Below are 13816 nucleotides of genomic sequence, written 5' to 3' on the forward strand. Positions count from 1 at the left end.
CTGTCAGAGTTACCCACAGAGTCCTCTGGATGTCCATGTTTCCCTCAAGTTTTATAGAAAACAGTACGTGTAGAATTTAACACAGAGGGATTCATTACTCTAATACGCAACCAACCCACATATGGAAAATTCCACTCTGTGGGCATCTACAAACCAAGCTATTTTATATTGACGTAGGGAAAGTGTTCTTGGTAAGGGTGGGGTCCTCAGAGATCTGGGGAAGGAGAAAAGAAAGATTTTCACAGGCCTTTCATCTTGTTTTAAAAACAATTTAATTGCTGATTTTTCTTCTTGAAAGGCAGACAGGGAAACGATATATCTAAGTGGAAAACTGAGAGATCAGCTGTTTCATGCAGGTGGGAACATGGGAACTGGTTGTATACGGAGCAGGAAGTACCCCCTTTGCTGAGCATTCCAAGACATACCCCACAGCAGTTCCTGCTAGGAGAGTAGAGTAAACAAAGAAGCCATCACCCTGTTACTGAGTTCAAGTTCACGTTGGAGACGAATTGCTCCCCACTTCAGTCATAGTCTCAACAAATCATAGATGATCACCTTGGCAGGTGAAGGACAGTGACAGAAGCAGGAGAGTGCATCCCTAGATGCCAGAATCAAAATCAATGGTCTAGAACCACAGAGATTGGACTAGCATTTCACAGTCATTTCCTCGGTGGTGACTAGAGAGCCGCACTCCACTGGGCCCTGGCTTTATGGGGCAAGGAAGTAACTCTGACTACTGTTTTGTAGTAGTTTTGTAGTACCTCCTGGGCACTGAGCTCAGACAGCAGCCACGAAGGTAACCAGTCCTGGGAGCTGCCTTTACAAGGAAGACATACTAAAAGTCTGAAATGAGTGCATTTACTCTAAATAAAACCCATGGTGCCATGCCTGCAATCCTAGCACTTGGGAAATAGAGGTAGGAAGGTCAGAAATTCAAGATCATCCTCGATTATATATATCAAGTCCAAGGCTGGCCTGAACTACATGAAACCCTGACTCAAACAAAGGCAACTCTACATTGCCAGTGCCTGGACTAAAGCAAAGGGCAGCTTTGTAGGTAGCCTTCTCCGTCACTATGTTGTAGAGACAATATTATCTGTCCATGTGTTTCAGGGTGCCTACCATTTTGGTCTGGAGTAATACTTAAGTGAGAAGAGTATGTGCTCAATGGAAGAGCCAAACGTGATCTCTCTGGATAAAGAATGCCAGGAGCCCGTGAGCCGGAAGTTAATGTGCTGGGTCACAAGTGATAATCTGGCACACCAGGAAGACATAAGGAGAAACGTGTCTCTGGTAGATTAGTGAGAACAATCAGATACTGCAGCAATGTTTCAGAGAGTGAGTGACACTGCATGTGACAGAGGTGGCAAGAAGAAGTCTTCGATCATTTAAATTTCTATGAGACAGGGTCTTGTATAGCCCAGGCTGGCCTCAGACTCATTATGTAGCTAAGGATGACCTTGAACTTCTGATCCTCTTGTCTTTCCCTCCCAAGTGCTAGGATGACTGGCATGTACCACCATAGGTGTGGTTTATACTGTGCTGGGACTCACACCTGGGCCCATGCTGGCAAGCCCTGTACCAACTGAGCTACATCCCCAGTGAAGATTTCTTTTAGACAGTGGGAAAGATGAAAGTTCAGAGATGAAAAAAAAAAAAAGAAAGAAAGAAAGAAAAGTTCCAGAGACCAAGGGTGTGTGTGTGTGGGGGGGGAGGGGAATAAAACTCAGTGTTTGTGTTATTAGAACTTCAGATGTGTATGTAAAAGAACATTTTGCCTTGGAGGAGAATTTCATTACAACAAGGAAGGAATGCCAGACGGTCTTAGGTCTGTTTCAGGAGAAATCTTTGCAGTAATTTCTAAAAACAAACAAACCAATACATGATGAAGGAGTGTCCCGGGAGGAGCTGACCATGTACTGCGTCCTCTCTTTAGAGCATTAGAATCCGGATACAGCCTAAGCCCGGAGCTCTAGGACATGCCTGCATTGCTGTCACTGGGGAGGCTGAGATGGAAGGAGGATGAAATTTGAAGGCAACCTTATCTCCATAACAAGATCTTGTCTCTAAAGAAACAAACACACACACACACACACACACACACACACACACACACACACACACACGTGTGCGTGCCAAACTGGACCTGAAACACAGACTCATCCTTCACTATAGTTTGTCTTCCATCATCTTCTGTCTCAGAGAGTACAAGGTTCTTGGACAGCTCTGAACTCCTTTTGTTGCTATAGATGCTTCTGCTATAGATGCTGATGCTGAAGAGCATCAGTCAATTCTGATGTTCCAGTGGCCCCTTGAATTTGATAACAGGCTTGAAAGGTCCCCATAAATGCCTCACCTTTTGGATCTAAGCTGAGATTACCGTGCAAGCTCTACCAAAGCCAGTACGTGAATGACGGGTGGAATAATAAGGCTAAGGAAGAGGAAGGGAGTGGAAAACCAGGAAGTGGCTGGGGTGTTGAGTGTGAAAGCAACTTGGAATTCAGTGGACTAAAAGAGTTCAATGTCAGAGTAAAGCATTTCAGTGCACGTGGAACTGACAGAGGACTGCTATGTGATCCTTATAGACAGGTGCAAGGATTTGGCCTCCCATTTCATCTGCTTAATACTGACCAAAGTACTTTATTCCTTAGATGATTTCTTCTTCCAAAGTCTGACAGAAGCTACGCTTGGCTTTTTCTTGTGGGCTCTGGGGACTGAACTCAGGTCCTTGTGTTTTTAAAACAGTGTGGTAAGAGGAAAAAAGGGGTTTAGGATAGGACATAGAGCCTCACAGTAGAGTGCTGGGCTAGTAAGTGTGAGACCTTGGCTTTGATTCCCAGCACATTCTACCAGCAAAGAGTGACTTAGTGTGGCCCTACATACAAGGCTGGCTCATTTTGCCCACGTTCCAATAATAAGCCTTTTGTCCACATCTATGTTCACTCTTGTGAAGACTGATGAAAAACAAAACACATCACCCTGAAGGCTCCCCATTAGGGGGCCTTGTTTTTTTCTAACAAGTGGGGTCTAGTTATAGCACACGGCAGGAAACACTTGGAGGAGTTTATCACTGCCAGGCTGGTGTGAAAGAAAGAAATGGAAAAGTCTTATTTGGACCATCTGCCTACCATCAGCTCTGCATGACAAGTTATCAGATACATAAAATCTCATTTTAGCGCTGACCTGGGAGAGGATGAGACCAATGATGTCATGGATCCAGTCAGCTGCCAAAGTATGACACTAAGTGAAAAACAAAAGGCAAAGCTCTGCTGGGGGCGGAATCCACCACAGTGAACAGAGGAGCGCTGAGAAAAGATCAATGGTGATTACTCTGACTGCTGAGGAGAACAGAAATGAGAGATGCCCATCAAATTAATAGAATTTCCTCCTGTCTGTGTGAGCAGAGATAACGGCAGGCGTTCCTTGGCATATGGCTATCGTACATCTGCAGAAGCACATAGATCCTGCAACAACAGCCAATTCTTGGAGCTCAGTGGGAGAACACTTACCCAGTACAGTGAGGACCTGGGTTTTATCCCTAGCCCCTAGCATTGTCCCCTTCCCCACAAAAATTAAAGAGGATACATGGTCTAGCATGTTTGTGTTATGTACGATAAAATGAGAAGCTAGTGTGAACGAAAGGCTTAGCCTCTCCCCATCCCCAGCCAGCGGTAGAGGCCTGTAAGATCATGCTCTCAGGAGCTGAGGGGATGGCTTAGTTGGTAATGCTTTTGCTGTACCTGAGTTCAGATCCCTAGCATGCAAGTAAAAACCAGGAGCTAGTCTACAATCCCAGTGTCAGGAAGAGGGAGGCAGATGGATCCCTAAAGCTTGCTGGACAATCAGCCTTGCTTGAGACCATGTCTCAAAAGATAAGGGGGATGGCAAATGAAGAAGACACCTGACATTGGCCTAGGTTTTTACACGGACATCCATGTGCACACCTAAATGAACAGGAACATATGCCACATCTAATCTTATTCACACACACACACACACACACACACACACACACACACACACACACACACACATACACACACACACGAGAGAAAACAAAAACAAAAAACAAAACCAGACATTTACATTCAGAGCTGCTATGACTGGTACCAGCTACAGGCCAGGTTATTTCGAGCATGGTGGTTTCAATACTAACATTGTCTGGATCCATATTTCTGGTTTCCAAGCCCTCCTCCAATCTTAAATCTCAACTCAAGTTCTAAGATTCAGTGATCTCTGGACTAAGGGCATTCCTCTAACTGGTTAGGAAAAAAAAATATTCTAAGAGTGCTGACCAACGGTTCACCAGTTTCATTTAAGGAAGAGCAAAGCCAAATGTGGTTAAACTACTTTAGACAAGTGAAGGCCGAAATAGACTAACGACGCCTGTCATGGCTGGGCTAGCAATGCTGAAGCTAGTGTCTGGAAGGATACTAGGATGGTCCCTTGTGAGAGAGCTCCAGAGACTCATCAAACAGCCATGAATGAAGAATTTGTGCATGTAGTTCTGATTATAAATAAAAGGATGCACCCAAGTGCCAGTGGGCTCTCTCAGTTCCAAGTCAAGAGCCATCAGGGATTAGAAGTGGCATTCTGGGAATGAAATACCGCTGCGTGATAAATCATTGCTCAACACGAGCCCATCATGGGGCCTCTCACTTCAGAATGGGGCCACTCAGGTAGAGTCCCCGCCAGCTGCCGCCTTCCTCTCTCTACAGCAGCACCCTGGTAGGAAGAAAGTAACATGGTGGTCTATTCTTGGGAGACACATAGCCTCTTGATCTGTATGTTTCAAGTTCTCTTAAAGTTGATTTTTGTTTCCAAAACCAGAAGACCTGATTGTGGTCCTTGAATCTGAGCAACCATGTTAGTGTACAGAAAAAGGGAAATGAGCAAACAAACAAAAACCCCAAATAAATAAGCATGCACATGTGCATGCACGTACACACACACACACACACACACACACACACACACACACACATTCTCCTGTAGTAAATAGGAGTATTATTTGTCATCTTTGTTTTTTAATCTGTTACTATCAGTTACATGATGAGATAAATGTCTTCTGTCACACACTTAGTGACCTCAGGGGACCCATTTGGGCATTTTAATTAATTCCACAGACCAGGCACTCTAATTGACTAAATTTCTTAGTTATGACTTTGCCTCTTATTGGTGACATCCAGGAGAATGGAACTGCTGACTTAACTAAATGGATTCCAGGTCCAGGTCTATGGCACACTGACAGCTAATGTGTTCCCCTGAGCAGCCCATTGCCACCAGACGGGCCAATCACTCCCCCTCATTATCATCACTGAAAGGAACTCATCTGCACCAGCCTGTTCCCCAAGCTGAAGGAGTCTGGTCCTTTCTCATAGATCCTACAAGCAGCAATAAAGAGGAGTCCACGGTTTGTGTGACACCGGTAACTCTTCCTGCCTTGGCCTGGCCAGTGCTTCTAGAAGTTTTCTCTTGTTTGTGCTAGCTCCTGATGATCCCTCTCCTTACCAGGACTTTACAGTTTGCTTGTGAAATATACTAGTTATGCAATATTTGAGATGCACAACCATACGCGCGTCTTGTATTGTATAACTTGCCATGCTGTGCTGCGGTCGGATGGAACAAGCCATTGAAGCCACGTGCAACAGGAACTCAATGCCAGAGATGGAGTGACATTTATAATCACCCATTTAGTAAGTGACCGTCTCCATGGGCCACACACCCGTTTTATAAATGTGTATGTAGGGACGGGGGAAAAAGCTCACCAATAAAATGCTTGCTGTACAAGCATGAGAGCCAGAATTCTGCCCCTAGTGTGGCCACAGAAAGCCGAGTGTGGTAGTGAAGGCTTGTAACCCCAACACTGGGGAGGCAGAGGGAGGAGCCCTGTGCTTGCTGGCCACTCAATCCAGCCCCATCCACATGGCCTATGTCCCAAAGGAGAGACACTGCCTCGGGAAAACAAGGTGGGTGGTACCTGAGGAATCACACCTGAGACTGTCACCCGGCTCCCACCCGCAGGCACACTCTCTCCACATGTACACCCCTTGTCTGTGTTACTGAGACGATACAGGAAAGAATGTACTTAGTTCTTTTCCTAAAATCTGTCTCCTTCCCACTCAAATGTAAGGACACAAGGGTAAAGATTTCTGCCTGCTTTTTTCCTTTCTTCTATTATAGTTCGCCGCTCTGTTAGAATCCCTCAAACAGAAGGCAAGCACGAATAATTAATTCTTGAATATATGAACAATACAGTAGCATGGCAATTTTACACTTGTGGAGACGAGGTCTTGTCACTTGGCTCAGGCTGGCCGCACGTTTGAAACCCTCCTGCCTCCACTTCTCAGGTGCTGGGATGGCAGACATGTGCCACCCTGACTCCATCATTGTCATGAAAAGTACCTGTAGGCTTCTGGTTCTCACCACACTGAACGCTCGGGTCCACCCTTTTCACATTACTTTGTGAACAATAAACCCTGTTCACAGTGCATAGGGGAGAATTCAATAAATGTATACTGAATGAGTGAGTGAATGAATGAATGAATGAATGAATGAATAGAGAAGAAATCTAAAAACGTCATGGGCCTTGTGCTTTGTATGCGATTCAGCACGAGTCTGTACAAAGATGAGTGAGAGCTCTTGATGGGGCCAAAGCCGCAGTGCAGCAAAGAGACACGGGAGACATGGACCTGGGCTCAAAGTGACCGGAAGCAATGCATTGACAGGGGGAAGAAAGAGAATTAGGATGTCAGGCTGTTGAAGGAGAGGATGAAGAAAGATGGCAACCGGAGGAGGGCAGCATTTCAGCTGTTTTGTTTTGTTTTTTTTTTTAAGATTTATTTATTATTATGTATACAGAGTTATGCCTACATGTAGACCTGAAGGCCAGAAGAGGGCGTCAGATCACATTGTAGATGGTTGTGAGCCACCATGTGGTTGCTGGGACTTGAACTCAGGACCTTTGGAAGAGCAGTTAGTGCTCTTAACCTCTGAGCCATCACTCCAGCCCCTCAGCTGGGTTCTGATGGATGCATAGGAGACTGGCATGGAGACTTGGGGGTAGAAAAAGACCCACTTTGGCTGATGACCACCCAAAGACCACAGAGACATAACACTCCCCCCCTCCAGCCCCTACCTACACCTTCACTCTGGATGCTCAGAAAATATGAACATATCCAGCAGCTATATTACTATTGCTTTAAGAGAATTCACATAAATATTTGCTCACCTGCCCTTCAAGCAGGAGCCACTTCATAACACTGCCTGAATGCATCCACTATCTCTGGTCACAGCAACAAACCAAACCAAAACCTGCAGGTGGGGGCCACCTACAAACAGGGAAACTGCCATCCACACAGGGAACGCGACACTCAACTTAGAGAGTATTAGATTCTTCAGGCTTCAGAATTAAAATGAGATCAGTGAGGCACATACGCGAGTAAGGATATACTTGTCAGAGCAGCTAGGCCTCAGGTCAAAAGCCAGAAGGCAAAAACAGGGCCAGAGCCACGGTACCCAAGCAGCCGGGAGAGGACGGCTTGAGACTTGGGCTGGCAGCTTTCTCGGTTCTAATACCATGATGCATGGATGTTGGGTGGGAGAAAGAAAATCCTTGTCTGCACAGTCCCTCATCTTTCTAAGATGCTGAGGAAACACCGTCGCATTCGTTCCCCTGCTGCCTGCCCGAGGGCGTAGACAGCTCGAGGGAGAGGCTGCATCCACCCACCACACTTGCATCTCTGCTGTGACTGCCCATGTGCTTGTATCACACAACTCATTTTCCACAACCCCCACACTCCACAGTCCCACCTACCTATCCCTTGCTGTATTAGAATTAAACCAGTGACAACTGGCTGTCCCTCTCTTGAGCCTCTATGGCCTTTTAGAGTCATTTGGTGCGTATTCACAATCCAAAGACTCCCCCACCTGTGGCAGCCCCTACAGCTTTTGCCTGCCACATCCTCTCTCGGTGAGGATGCCATCCTTCTAAGCCTCTTGGTCCTTTCCCTTCCCTCATTTTACCGACTGAACCCTTCTTCTGGCTCTTTGCTTCTCTCCTCTGAGTAACTTGGACAATGAAATAGCAGTGACCTATCCGTTTTGATGTGACAATGTAATTATGCAAGGACTTGAAACACGCCATGGAGTGTCTCCAAAGGCACTGGGAACTCCCCAGTGCTCTGCCATCTCTAGACCCATGTAGTTTCAGATTGGATCTCCTCGGCCTATTGGGAAGGTTCCCTAGCTGTACCTGAAGACTCATGGAAATGGTGGGGGCTGCATAATACTGGTTCTCCCTTCCTTAGGGGCCTTATCCAGTGTTTCCCCTCCCCTCCTTTCCCCTCCACTCTCTATCGCTCCCCCCCTTTTCCTCCATTACCTCTTCCCATTCTCCCTCTTTTTTCTTGGACAGCATTTTACTATACACCCCAGAATGGCCTCAAACTTGCTCTCTTCCTGCCTCTTTCCCGACACCCCCCCCCGACCCAGGGTTCTGGGAATACAGGAATCTGTCACCATGCCCAGTGCACTCACTGCCCTTACAAAGAAAGACCTGCAACCTTTGCATGAGGATTCATCCTTGGGCTCCATCTTTCAGCCTTAACCACCCCCACCCCCAGCCCGCCTACCTTCAGACACACCAGCTTGCTCTCTCTCCACCTTCAGCTCTTACCAACCTCATCCCTCTGCCTAGAACGAGCCTTTTCCCTACGTTCCAGGTGGTCAGCTGCTTCCTGTCGTCGAAGTGAACCTCGGACCTCTCGGTCCTCACAACACAATCCCGAGCCCTGCTCAATCCCTTTCACCATTCGCCACACGCTGCTGGCTTTATTGCCCTTAGCACAGCACGATCTGAAATGGCCTTGGCCATTTGTTTCTTCTTCGTAGTCTCTAGTTTCAGCCACCATGCAAGGTCCATGAAGGCAGGTCACATGTCTGAACAATGTGACACGGTAGACCCTGAGTGCACATTTGATAAGTGATTGGATACACTGATGTGAACAATTGTCTCGGTAAGTGTTCCCTAAAGGATCACGTGACAGAGGCTTGGCTCTCAGCATGTGGCACTTTTGGGGGATGGCAGGACATTGAAGTAGGGCCTACTGTAAGGTTTCCTGGTCATCGGGGCTATCCCTTTGAAGGGGTTATTAACCCACCCTGTCCTCTCTCTTTCTGCAAGGTGAATGGTTTTACCAAGTGCTGTCACGTGATGTGCCGCTTTGCTGCAAACCCAAGAGCTACACAGGGCCCACCAGTCACAGGCTGAAACCTCCAAAGCCACAAAGAAAAATTAATCTTTTCTCTTCAGAAGCTGACATGTCTCCAGTGTTTGCTACAGTAACAGAAAGCTAACACAGTTCCCGTGGACTTTCTCTGGAAAACAGGAGATGAATCCAGCGACCAACTGTCTGCAGCTGTTGGTAGCCTTTTCTGCATTTTATATGAGTAACAGAAAGAATGGTGCAGTTATGACTTTATGAAAACCCGCCATGGCCCCTAACTTTGCATGCACCCGTCAGGGTGAGCTGACTTGAAAGAATGACTTACTCATGGCTTCTTCCATATTCCTCATACTAGTATTTCCGCTCTGGCTGCATTGACCTCAACATTTTGCAGGTTTTATTGAGTCTGCCCATACCTTTTCGTCAGCTCGGTACTTTACTGTAAATCATCCAAAAATAGACACACACGCTAATTCTGGTATTAGAACCTGGGAATTCAGCCCATTTTGCTCTTAGACTCCAGTCGGGCCCACAACCAAATCAAACAGGATTTCCACCCAACTGCTAAAAGGTTTCAGGGAAATCACTTCACTGCTAATTTGCTAGAGTGTCTCTCAAGATTTATATCCTTCCTGCAGGAGAAAGGCAGGCAGTTGTGATATGGGTCAGGCTCCGGTGCTTCAGAAGGAAGATGAGGTTAACATAGAGACATGTGCACACACACACACACACACACACACACACACACACACACACATACCCACATGCACACATGCATACACACACACACGCATACACACACACGCACACACACATATACGCACATACACACACATACCCACATGCACACATGCATACACACGCATACACACATACACACATATACACACATACACACATGCACACATGCATACACACACATACACACATGCATACACACATACGCACATATACACACATACCCACATGCACACATGCATACACACACACGTACGTATACACACACATACGCACATATACACATATATCCACATGCACACATGCATACACACACATACACACACATACGCACATGCACACATGCATACACACACACACACACACACACACACACACACGTTCACTGTCCTTACCAACATAGCCTGGGGTCCCGCAGGCCGTGGACATCACATCTCCTTTGCCCTCCATTTTTGACAGGCCAAAGTCACTGATCATTATTTTGGACTCCTCGTCTTGACTGTAGTACAAAAGATTTTCAGGCTGGGAAAAACAAAACAAGAACAACTTATAGACTGTAAATCAATCCTGGGGTGCAGGCCTATCACCCCAGCTGCTTGAGAGAGAATGTTTCTCCAAATTAAAAAAACAATTAAATAAAACGAAGGCTGTGGCTTGCTTAAAATGTAAGTAGCCCAGGCCTCAAGCCCCGGGACTTGAAGCAAGGGAACAAACCAATACTTGACTAGCAGACACATTTAAAGCTGCTTTACTTGAGGGAGAGTCATCAAGGCTCACAACTGAGAACAGCCTTGACCTTTACACATAGACAATGTCTACATCAATAGATGCCAATGAAAATAGCAGTGCATTCTAAAGAGGCTGTGGTGGGCCACGTGGAGCTTTTGGCACAAGCAAGTATTCAATGTTATTCTTTTCCTTTGCTAGTATTTATAAGAACAACCATATTTTGAGGGAACATAAGAAGCTGATAGCTCTCATACCATCATTAGTTCTTGGCTAGGGGAATAGGATTCCCAGGAGATAAAACCACATTTGCAGGTTCTTATGAGTTCCTTTTTTTTTTTTTTTTTTTTTTTTAAATCAGAGATGCTTGCAGGTTACTTTGCTGTGATGCAAGACTCTCTCCTGGCTCTCAGCAACACCCTGCCATGCCCTGCAGTCCCAGAAAATGGGTTGCACATAGCGCACTGCTGACATCCTGGGCCACCTGCTCACACTCCTTCCAGGGGAGGAAGAGGGAGCTCTGGGAATTAAAGAGGCAGCACTTTCTAGTCATTTGCCTTAAAGACTCCCCTCTTCTGGCTGCCTCTGTGCCAAGCACAGGCTGCAGCATCTTCCTGTTAGCCCTCTGCACAGCACAGGGAGAGCTTAGACAGGGTTCCACATAGCAAAGGTTTCCGCCTGCCTCCCAGACCTCCCTTGACTTGTTTGCTTGTTCATATCATTTTGTTTTAATACTCAGGTAATAAAGTTTATTCCTTCTCAAGTCTCTGATGGAATTGAAGACCAGGTAGCTCAGTTTCACAATGAAGCTTAGTTGTTTAGAGGTTAAAATGTTTTTAGGTCTAGATAGATGTTTTAAGTTGATAATGAAAAGATGTGATGGAGATTGATTTACATTCAGATTTTAGACACGCTAAGATAGGAAAGATATTTTCTTCAAGGCTCTCAAATACAAATAGCCAAAACACTAAAAACATATCATTTATATAATTTCTGATTGTGTCATGGTTCTTCTCGCTATAGGTAGTTTATTGTATATATGTGCAATAATATAAATGTATATGTAAAAATAAAAAATGTTTAATTGATAAAAAATAAATGAAGTATAACCTCTTACTGTATAGTCTAGGGGGGCCTGGAACCTGCTGTGGGTTCCTGATTGGCTTCAGCCTCCTGGGATTACAGGGGTGTACCTGTGTGCCCAGCTTATCTTCACTGTGGTTTTGTGATATCAGTGACGTATGGGAGGGATTTCCTTGGGGGCAGACAATAAAACATTATTTTCACAAAATTTTATGCAAAACTGGAGCTTGTCATTGGCAAGGACTGGGGGTGGGTGGGGCGGGGCGGGCAGGGAAGGGCTTGTGGATACTGCGATGCTCCTGTCTCAGGCTAGTCCCTGTTCTACAGGGCTGAGAAACTAAACCTGCATTTTTATTTATCTTTTTTTCTTTGTGTGGCTTTGGTTGATGCTATCCCTCATGGGGAAGGGGTGGGGTTGGTGTGGTAACTAACATTCAACCCCCCCACCCCGGGACAGTTCTGGAGATTTACTGAGTGAATAGGTGTTTTGTGGCTGTTGTCTACAACAAACCTTTAGAAAATTAAAGTAGAACGAAGGATCTGGAATGTACGCTCATATTCCCACATCATTTCCAGACTGGTTACCCTCCCATCCCAGAGATAAAGCCATATGCTCTCTTGTCAGCCTTCTGGGGCAAATCCTAGGTTGCCAAACATAAATGTAGCATGATAAGACATGTTTAGAAAGTGTTTCTTGGGCTTAGTGTATACATTGTATACCATTGTTAACTGTAACCCTCTGAGGGTATTAAATGGAGGAGCTATATCCTTTGGTTTATCTGAGGTGGGGTGGGGGTGAGAGTGTGTGTGTGTGTGTGTGTGTGTGTGTGTGTCTGTGTGTGTGTGTGTGTGTGTGTGTGCTGGTGACTGTCTCAGCTCTTCGTGCGTGTACAGCAAGCATTTCCTGGACTGAATCATCCACCCAGCTCTTCTTAGTGATCTGGCAGGCGCTGTGCTCTCTGCCATCCACCCCCGTCCCTCTCCTCTAAGTGCCCACTTGTTCCTCTTGTGTTCAGAGCTGGAGCTGGGCTCAGTCTCTCTCCTCTAGGCAGCGGTCTCAAACAAAGGCTTCTCTCTTGCCGTAAGAAATGTCAAAACATTTTTCTTTCTTTCACAGAAGCCAAAGGGGAAAATATTTTCAGTCCCTTGAAATAGTTACACAAAGAGTAACTGATGTCAGTAGTTATCACGGCAATTTTGTGGAGGAAGAAGGAGATTTGCAGAAAATCAAGTGATGTTGAAGGGTGCTTTGAAATGAAAACGAAACGGGCCAGTCTGTCACTGGAACAGGAATAATGCTTGAAAAAAATGGGTTGGGGGGGTTCCTCTTACTGTAAAATCATGGGGTTTGGGATCTATCCATTGATGAACAGTGAGGTGCAGCCGTAGTCACACCTATTTTCACCACCACTGGCTTTTATCCTCTTTGTCCCAGGACTTCTGCAGCTGGAGAGATGAGCACGTGACTTGTGCCCACTAAGGGAAGCTCAGCTCAGGATTGCCAGGTACTCACCCCCTCCGGCGTTGCCCCCCACCAGCCCCACCCCCCACCCCACCCATCACACAACCTTCCTCCACAGGCAGTTCATTCAGGCCAATAGGATGCTTTTCTGGACAATTATCTCATAAGAAGGTTAAAACAACTAAGCAGCCACTGTTTCGATCAGTGATTTGAGTTGACTCAAGATTGGTAAGGGCAGCAAGACTTTTCCTGGCAGGTGGGGGTAGAGAGGCAGAGCTGAGGGGCGAATGAAGCTGTGGGAGTGAAATTCACAAGAAGCACCTCACCATACTGCATTGCTGTTCTTCCTGCCAGGAGGGGAGGGGGCCCTTTGAAGGGCTTGCTCTCATGTGAAAAAAGTATTCCACTGCGTATTTGCGGCATTTCTATACGACAGCTGCGGGCTAACACCCAAATTAGACAATCGAGCTCCTTCTTTTATAATAATTTATACAGTAATTCTTAAAAAGATATCATTAACACGTTTCCGAGGAAGTTAAGACCGCAGTGTAACAACACAACGGATTCAGTTTTCACAACA

General features: G+C 45.9%; 2 protein-coding genes across 3 annotated transcripts in view; both read right to left on the reverse strand.

Moving 5' to 3' along the window:
• The window catches only part of Prpf18 (pre-mRNA processing factor 18), an 807949-nt gene that overhangs the window by 650834 nt on the left and 143299 nt on the right, over positions 1 to 13816 (reverse strand). The gene's annotated exons all lie outside the window — the stretch shown is intronic.
• Camk1d (calcium/calmodulin dependent protein kinase ID) overlaps positions 1 to 13816 on the reverse strand; it is a 389294-nt gene that overhangs the window by 36418 nt on the left and 339060 nt on the right. For both annotated transcript variants that reach the window (XM_051151349.1, XM_051151348.1), the window contains exon 5: positions 10361 to 10487. In XM_051151349.1, coding sequence (XP_051007306.1) covers positions 10361 to 10487 — 127 coding nt within the window. The remainder of the gene's footprint in view (positions 1 to 10360; positions 10488 to 13816) is intronic.

The sequence above is a fragment of the Acomys russatus genome, chromosome 9 (genome assembly GCF_903995435.1).
Source record: "Acomys russatus chromosome 9, mAcoRus1.1, whole genome shotgun sequence".
NCBI lineage: Eukaryota > Metazoa > Chordata > Mammalia > Rodentia > Muridae > Acomys > Acomys russatus.